Raw genomic sequence first — 8,676 nt, 5'->3', positions numbered from 1 at the left:
GATCAACTTTCCTGTAAAAAATGATTCATTCAATGTTTTAAACAACAAGCGCATAAAAACTGCAATAAAGTGTCTATTTATATATGTGCATCAATACAGAAAATCTTCTTGTGAAATATTTTCTCATGTGGCATTCCTTCCATTTGATATGTAAATTGTCAAACTGTTCCAGTCACAAAATTATAGTTAATATTTTCTAAAACATTTGAATTAATCTGCAGTAAATCCCTTATTATATTTAGTACATTCAAATCTAAAATATTTCAATGTTGTGATTTTTCAAGCATCTCCCAAGTACTGGATTAACTTGAACTAAGACAGTTGAACTTATTTTGCAGTCTGGTGAAAATGATCCAGTCATTCGATAGAGAAGTCAGCAGACAATCTCACTTGCTCCTTCTGGAAATTTTCACACAAACACCATTTTTAGGACCAAGAGTGCTTAACGACTTCAACTCAAGAGGAACCTGAAAAAAAGAGTGCCCTCGATAAAACAAACATCTTTTTTCAGGACTGGCTGTTAATGAACATTCATGAGATTTGCTGAGCAGCTCTAAGTCAAACGTACCTCAGTCTTAGAGCAGGCAGTGATGTTGAAGTTGTGGAACAGATGCATTAAAGCCAGTTTGATTTCAAGCTGGGCGAGCTTCATTCCCACACAGTTACGGGGGCCAGCCCCAAATGGTAGGTATACGAATGGATGTCGACTGGCCTTGGCCTCTGGTGTAAACCTGGGGATCAACAGCAAGTTGTTGTTTTTAAAGTTGAATGAAAAGCATTGGAAACTAAAAGACCACATTCTTAATGAGACAAATTTCTCTTGCTACTTTATACAATGGCATAAAACTACTGTTATCTTGAACTGAGATATTTAACTACATGAAAAATATTACATGATACAGTTCTGTTCATAGTTTTTATGGAAAGAATTTCTAGGCATAGCCATGTGACAGAAAGTTCCCATTTTGGTGACCTTTGAATCTCCTCGTTGCTATTTGCAGGTGATGTGGGTCTCTTGGCTTCATCTGGTGGTTGTCTCCAGCACTCACTGGAGCGGTTTCCAGCCGAGTATGAAGCGGCAAGAACGAGAATCACAACTCCAAGGTGGAGGCCATGGTTCTTAGCTGAAAAGGGTGGAGTGCCTACTCTTTTCAGGGACGAGTTGCTACCCCAAGTGCAGGGGTTTAAGTATCTGAGGGTCTTATGAAGACCCTCAGAAGTGAGGGAAAAATGGAGTGGGAAATTGACAGACAGATTGGGGCCACTGCTGAAGAGATGTGGAGGCTGCATTGGTTCGTTGTGGTAAAGAAAGAGCAGAGCATGAAAGCAAAACTCTCAATCCAAGTCCAGCAACTCCAAGTCCAGCAACTGGTCTCTTCAGTTTCCAGACTGTTGTTAAAAAGAGGAGATACTACTAACTGATACTACTAACTACTGACACTGCAATGTGCCAACTCCCAACAAATTCAAAATCAAGCTATATCTCAGTTTAAATGTTCTATTTTGAATAAATTATGGGTTTATAAGATTTGTAAATAAATGCATTGTTTTTATTTATATTTTACACTGTGTCCCAACTTTTTGAATTGAGATTGTATTTGTGGGTTGCAGATGTGATAATTTCACTACACAAAAGTGTTTACCACACCCAAAAAATGTATTTGTACCACTGTACAGAAAAATATTTAATATGTTGTTAATATACAGCTGAAATCATGTTAATAAGTCAACATTTGACTGCAGTCATAAGTCAGTCTCTTTACTCGTTTCAGACAGAACTGAAGCACCTCTCAGGAATGAACTTCTCAGGCTCGGGCCAGTGTTCTGGGTCATAATGGAGGAAGCCTGCAGGGATCTCCAGTATTGCTCCTTTAGGAAGTTGCTGACCATTCACCACACAGTCATGATCTATTTCTCGTGCAAACCTTAGTGGGAAAATTTCAAAATTACACAGTTACAGAATGGTCACACACAGTATCGACAGAAGAGCTGTAACTTTATTTACTTTATTTATTTACTTTATTACGTTATGTAATTCCCTGACCACTGCCACCCCCAGAGAAACTAAAGGGGGAAAACAGTGAAAATAAATTTAACATCATTATCAGAACTGTTATTTCCTTAATTTATTTGGACTTTTAAGCTCTATTGCTTTTTGCTGTCAGTTATAGTTGCCATTGCCTCTCTTGCCTCCCCTGCTCTCTATTTCTGTACATAGCTCCATTCAAAGAAGAAGAGTTTAAGCGTAATGATAGCTACAAAAGCATTTTTAATGCATCTGGATCCAAATGTGAACAGAGCTTAACCCAAATGTCAAAAGATCAGAAAACATCTGCATTGCTGAACCCATCTTTGATCTTTCAACAGTAATGATGATGATAATAATAATAATAATAATAATAATAATAATAATAATAATAATAAGAAGAAGAAGAAGAAGAAGAAGAAGAAGAAGAAGAAGAAGAAGAAGAAGAAGAAGAAGAAGAAGAAGAAGAAGAAGAAGAAGAAAGGTTTTCCGGATGATAGCATTATGGCTATACCCCATGAAAAGCTAATTAAGGGACAATGCTGAAAATCTTCCTATATCACAGGGTACCAAAGCTACCCCACTGTAGCCCCAATTGACATCCTTCTTTACCTGAATCCAGGAGGGTAGAGGCGTAATGCTTCACATATAACCATGTCCAAATACTTCAGCTCCTGCACATTTGTGTAATCAGGTGAGTCCTACAAAGCAAACAGCATGACAATCAATGACTGTCCACAACTGCATGAATCAAAATAGATCAGAACCAACTGTAAAACACTCACATGTCTAGTGTAGAAATCATCCACCTCTTTCTGTACTTTGAGTTGACATTCAGGGTGGAGGGCCAAGAGGTAGCAGGTGAACGCCAGAGTGCTGCTACTGGTTTCATAGCCTGCCAGGAGGAAGATGAAAGCCTGACCAACAATCTCATCCTCAGTCATCATCTTTTTCTGTGGACGCCTGACAGACGGCTCCTGTGAATGAGGAAGGTCATTTTCCTGAACTTTGCCTGAAGACTGGGTCTGCTGGTTGTTGTCACTGATCTCATCGGTGTCATTTGAAGTGTCAAAGCGCTCCAATGACACACACTCTTCGGTGGTTCGAGCATCTAACATCAGCTGAAGGAAGTCTCTACGTCTCTACGTGTAAAAGAAATAAATAAGAAAGATAGGAAAATGACAGTTTCAAAGCCACACACAGATTTAGGAAAGTCTGAGATTCACCTGCTCAGGAGGCTGCTCCTCTCTCTGTTTGATGATTTTGTGAATGCTGTTAATGAAGAAATGACTCATCTTGTCTTGTCTTTTGTTGGGTATGAACCTCGACAGAGGAGCCATGATGGAGGGAAAAGCAACTAAAGACAGAAACACACAAATCTGCAGAGAACTGTATACACAGGTATATCAACAAAAATGCTTAAATACTTCTTTGGCATATTCTACATCTATTTAACCTTTCTGAAATTCTTTCTTACAATTCTTTGTGATCAACTTTCTCTTTTAATGTCCTACATAAATATCTGAAATTCAATTGTGTTATAATAATGACTCACAGAAAAGTAACAAGACAGACTTGAAGAAATCATTGGTGAAGGCAATCTGAGCGTGTTGGACAAGTGGGTCATCTGGGTTATTCTGCGAGTCCACCTGAGTTGCAAATGCCACACTGGCAATAACATCCATGGTAAAGTAGCCAAAGTATCTGCAAAATAGCATCAAATTTTAGAAATATGAACAGTGAAAGAAAAAATACAGTAGAAGTAAAGTAGACAAACTGCTTTCAGGCTTTCATCATTGTTTATGTATTTACCTGTGGATATCAAAGGCCTCTCCTGACTCAGCGTAGACATGCAAATTCTTCATCAGGGTATCAATGGCTGTGTTGATGAGCGGAACCATCTACACTCAAATGGAGAGATAATGACAGATGCAAAATAGTCCTATAAACACTTCAGTGAATCATAATGGGTCCATAAACATAAAAAATGGGGGACAGGTCCATGTAATTCCATAAACACCACTACCACAGCTACTTAAATTACACATACAACATAGTTCCAGGAATCTAAGTTGTCAGTTGGGATCCTATGTTGTCGGGAGGCTTTTGCAATCTGGTAGGGTCTCCCATGTCAAATTGGTCCTGGGTGAGGAACCAGATGAAGGGCGATTCAGACAACTATTGTCAGTGCAAAAACAAGGGAACAGTTTACCCTGCGCTTCATAGGGTTACTGGGACACCACCCTGGAGTCATGCCTGTAGAGGGTGCGTGGGGTTCCATGCCTTAGCCTATGGGGCACGGCTGGGCGCAGGGTATTGGGACATGGAATGTCACCCCTCTGTTGTGGAAAGAGCCTGAGCTAGTGCTTGAGATTGAATGATACCGGCTATATATAGTTGGGCTCACCTCAAAGCATGACTTGGACCCTAGAACCAGCCTCCCGGAGAGGGGCTGGGCTCCAGCCTGGTAGTGATGTGTTGGTCGCGAACGAAATGGCTCTTAGAGCCGGATCTTTGACGTGAACGACGCGAGCCAGCTCCTTATTGCGAGCCGTGGTTTTTTCTTTTTCTTTCTCCCACCCTCTGTCGCACTTTTTTCCCGCTTCACTCCACATGCAAGCCTTGTGCTTTGCGCTGGGCAGAGGGGGGAGGGGCGGTAGTTACACTCGCAGTAGCACAGGAACAGAGCGGGAGGGAGAGAGAGAGAAAGAGAGCCAGGGACAACAACGTCACATTAGAAAGGTATAGTAATCATCCACAACTTTTTTCAGTTGTGGATGATAAAGGATTCAGAAAGTTTATTCATGCAGGTCCATATGACAGAGAATATGCATCTTCTTTTTGTTTTCATATTTTAATTTATATTTAATTGTGTTGTGGTTTGCAGTGTTTTGTGTTGTTTCATTTTAAATTTGTTTAAAAGGAAAAAGCTGAAAATGTAAATAGTTAAAAGTTGAACTGTGACTAGTTGGTTTTTGTATTATATGATTTATTTATTACATTTTATGTGGAGTGAATAAATAAAAGTATATTTACGGTGGCCCCTACAAACAAAGCACGTACAAACTTCAAAACACGTACAAACCCTGAAGCACGTACAAACTTCAAAACACGTACAAACCCTGAAGCACGTAAAAACTCCAAAACACGTACAAAACACAACAGAAGTGCTCCAGGATGCTAGGCCCAGTGTTGAGCTTTTGTTACCTCGTGGCTACACAAGCCAGCAAGTACCAACGACCGGATTTGGTGTGTGGTAGTAACAGGTAAATGAACATATATGAATGCTTGTGTATAAATACACAAACAATACACATATGCTTTCAATTGTGTAATTTAAGTGATCTAGGTAGCTCTGTTTTGAAGTTCAGTTAACGCTAGAAATGTGTTTTGGAGTTTGTATGTGTTTTGTGTCTAGGGGTCACTGTATATTTTTATATATAAACATATATAAATAAAACCACTTTTTTTTACATTAGTAATTCCTTTTGTGCATAATTTTATATTATTGTTAATAATAAATTAATTAAAGCAACAAAACAACCTGAAGAGCCGGTTGGGAGCTGAAAGAGCCGACTCTTTTTAGTGAGCCGAGCCGAAAGAGCCGGCTCTCTAAAAAGAGCCAGAATTCCCATCACTACAGCCTGGAGTTGCTCTCGCTGAGAGGCAGCAGGCTGGGGTGGTTATTCTGTTATGCCAGGGGCGATTTTAGCCCAATCAAAGCACCCCCAAAGATTTCTTCCTTTTTTTGACAATATTTGCTATTTGTGTGACACACTGCTAAAAATATAAAAAGCATACAGTACTTGGTTGAGACATAACATTTGGTTTGTTCCAGCTCCACTCTCCCCTGCTCTGGCTCTAGTGCTGTTGCTGCCAGAGCGCTGCTGGCTGAGACGCAGCAGAGCGGAGGTGGAAGTGCCTGGTTTAAAACAGGACTGTTTAGCTGCATTTTACCTTCAGTTACTGTCCGAAAGTCTCCTTATATTTCAATCGCATCGCTATAAGTGCAATGTTAATTTCTGCCGATAAGTTCCACTTTGTTCTTACTGTTTGCTGCGGTGATGACGTCACATGCTTTTACGACAGTCCTGCCGTATCACGAGTCGGAGGAGCACTAGGCATGTTTTTCTCCATGAGTGCGGGGGAATAGCGATCTCCAGCCGTGTGCGTTCCTGTGCAAATAGCCACACGTCTGTCCACCCCTCCCACCATGTTCAAACATAAATTTCAATCAATTTTATTATTGTATCATCAGATCTGTGGCTGTATGTTCTGGACACTCGAGTGCCAACTGATCACCACCTGGTGGTGAGTTGGATCAGGTGGGGAGGGAGGATGCTGGACAAACCTGGTGCACCCAAACGTGTAGTGAGGGTGTCTGAATAGACCATGTTCAGCACCTCCACAGCTGAGGCTGCTGCACTGAGCTGCAACTGTAAGGTGTTTTGTACCTTGGTGGTAAACAAACCGAATGGTGGACACCGGAGGTAAAAGGAGGTATCAAGCTGAAGAAGGAAGCCTGTCAGGCTTGGCTAGCCTGTAGGACTCCAGGAACAGCTCTTGGGTGCCAATAGACCAAGTGGAACACGGCTCAGGCAGTGGCTGCAGCAAAAACCTGGATGTGTTGGGTGTTTCCTGGACAGAATATCTAGTTGTATCCAGGTGGTGGGGGGGTTTCCACTTTGGTGGCCTCAGGATTTCATCTTAGCGTTTTGGCTTCATTAGGTGATGACTTCCAGTTTGCACTGGAGCGGTTCGTGACTGAGTACAAAGCAGCATGAATGAGAATTAGCACCTCCAATCCAAGACCATGGTTCACAGCTGGAAAAGAGTGGAGTGGCCACTCTGGGTCATGGACAAGTTACTGTCCCAGGTGGAGGGATTTAAGTATCTTGGGATGTTGTTCATGAGTAGCTTGCAAGAGAGAAGAGAGAGCTTAGGATAAAAGTGAAGCTCTCGAGTTACCGGTCTACGTCCCCCCAGATGAGCTGGAAGAGGTGACTGGGGTGAGAAATTTGGCCTTCCCGTCTCAGAATGTTGCACTGGCGACCCAAACCCGGATAAGCACCAGAAGATGAGATGTGATGTCATGTATCTTATTTCATCTTATCTTATCTCACTTAATGAGAACTTTATTTTCTCACTTCTTTCATCTTGGCAGCACTGAAAGATGGGGTCAGGACACTCCGTACTCGTTTCCACTGTTCATTCCTTAACTGGAGAAGGCAATCAGATACAGGCTTTTTGGCAAACACAAATTTCTGCAGAGAGATAAGAGAGCACAGGCAAAACAATCTGTAATAACCCCTCAGTAACTCTTGTGTGACAATCAGGAATAAACACACATGTTGCATCTTTGCTTTGTATAATTTCCTTACATTCCTGTTAGGGAAGTTGCTGAAGTCCTTCACCAGCAATTGTCTGAGCATATCAGGGTCTGCTACCACTATCACTGGTGTCCGGCCCAAATAATACCTGAAGTATGAGTCCAGACAAAACATGATGGGTAAAGTATCATCTCAAACTGTAGATTATTTATAGAAGCAAAATATTCACAATCTTATTTCAGTAGTTGCTGTTGTAGGATGTATTTTTACTTACCCACATACTTTACCATATGTTTTGACAAGATCATTCAGAGGTTTGAAAAAACCCTGAAAAGAATATTTGAAAAACACAGTCGATGTAACAGTCAGCTGACAATAATGACACAAATATGAGAACAAGGACACCATCCCAGTTTGATGCAAAATCAAGCAGACATTGAAGGTAACTCTGGTCTTCCTTTGTTACACTGTATCTTACCTGCTGAAACATGAATAAGTTCCCAAAGAAAGGCACTGGCTTCGGATGTTTGATGCCACATCGTGAGAGGACTGAGAAGGGATGGACTGAATACCTACAGGCAAAAGTGTTGAAATGTGTTGTTTGTAGGTTGAATGAAAAGAATTTGTGTCAAATGCAGTAAAGAACAGAGCTCACCTTTACCTGGATTCTGTCTAGAGTTATTGTTGCATTCGTTTGCACTGCCTGCTCTATAAAATGTCAATGTATGTGTTTTATGGCACTAGCAGATTATTTACGTGTCCTTATTTCCCTTGAAAAAAGTGTATCATTGACATACTCACCAGTAGAGGAGACCAAGAAAAATGAGGAAGAGTGTCACAGATATTTTGCTGGTCTCAGTGTTGAATACATTTAGAAAGTCACCTGCACCCTGCATGTTGGAAAATCTTCTCTCAGTTTTCAATCATTAATAGGAGAAAAAGGCCCCTGGAGAGAAAAACAGCAAAAAAGAATTAGTTATACTAATATTTTTATTCAATACTTTAGTCATGACTTTCACTAGAACAAAGCATTTAAAGGTATTGTGCAGAAATTCAGGCTTTTGGGGAAATAAACACCTGCCAAAGACCATACATCTATTCCATGTTGTCAAGCCGCTTTGTCCCCGATCAGTTGTGTAGTTTCTTCCAAGACTTTCTACTTACTGAAGCTTTTTTTGTAGCCTTGAGAACTCACCTGAAGAGGAGAGATGTCTGTTCCTATTGTATCCACTTCTGTTTTGTGCACACAAATGTTAAACCACAGATAAAATAGTAACTACAGATTTGGATTGCCTCACCACCTCCATAAATGAGACAGAG

General features: G+C 40.8%; 1 protein-coding gene across 1 annotated transcript; it reads right to left on the bottom strand.

The window, feature by feature from the left end:
- Nucleotides 1-223: 223 nt before the first annotated feature.
- LOC146627581 (thromboxane-A synthase-like) lies at nucleotides 224-8,676 on the bottom strand. Its single transcript, XM_085359017.1, has 14 exons — nucleotides 8,552-8,676; nucleotides 8,158-8,302; nucleotides 7,835-7,928; nucleotides 7,631-7,683; nucleotides 7,408-7,504; nucleotides 7,174-7,290; nucleotides 3,839-3,927; nucleotides 3,582-3,730; nucleotides 3,253-3,383; nucleotides 2,812-3,168; nucleotides 2,639-2,727; nucleotides 1,788-1,925; nucleotides 569-731; nucleotides 224-467 (listed from the first exon to the last, which is right to left on the bottom strand). The coding sequence occupies exons 2-14, from the start codon at nucleotides 8,250-8,252 to the stop codon at nucleotides 387-389; spliced, it is 1,653 nt and encodes a 550-aa protein (XP_085215143.1). The 5' UTR covers nucleotides 8,253-8,302; nucleotides 8,552-8,676; the 3' UTR covers nucleotides 224-386.

Source organism: Diplotaxodon limnothrissa, linkage group LG7 (assembly GCF_057381915.1).
Source record: "Diplotaxodon limnothrissa isolate DT_005_m linkage group LG7, D_limnothrissa_male_GT1.1, whole genome shotgun sequence".
In the NCBI taxonomy this organism is placed as follows: domain Eukaryota; kingdom Metazoa; phylum Chordata; class Actinopteri; order Cichliformes; family Cichlidae; genus Diplotaxodon; species Diplotaxodon limnothrissa.
The sequence above is the reverse complement of the archived record's forward strand: the minus strand, read 5'-3'. Positions and strand labels throughout refer to the sequence as shown.

Coding starts and splice junctions, on each gene's coding strand:
- LOC146627581 (XM_085359017.1), bottom strand. CDS start 8,252: ATGCAGGGTGCAGGTGACTTTCTAAATGTATTCAACACTGAGACCAGC. Junction 7,684..7,834: donor ACTTATTCATGTTTCAGCAG/GTAAGATACAGT, acceptor TATTCTTTTCAG/GGTTTTTTCAAACCTCTGAA. Junction 2,728..2,811: donor ATGATTTCTACACTAGACAT/GTGAGTGTTTTA, acceptor TTTGCTTTGTAG/GACTCACCTGATTACACAAA.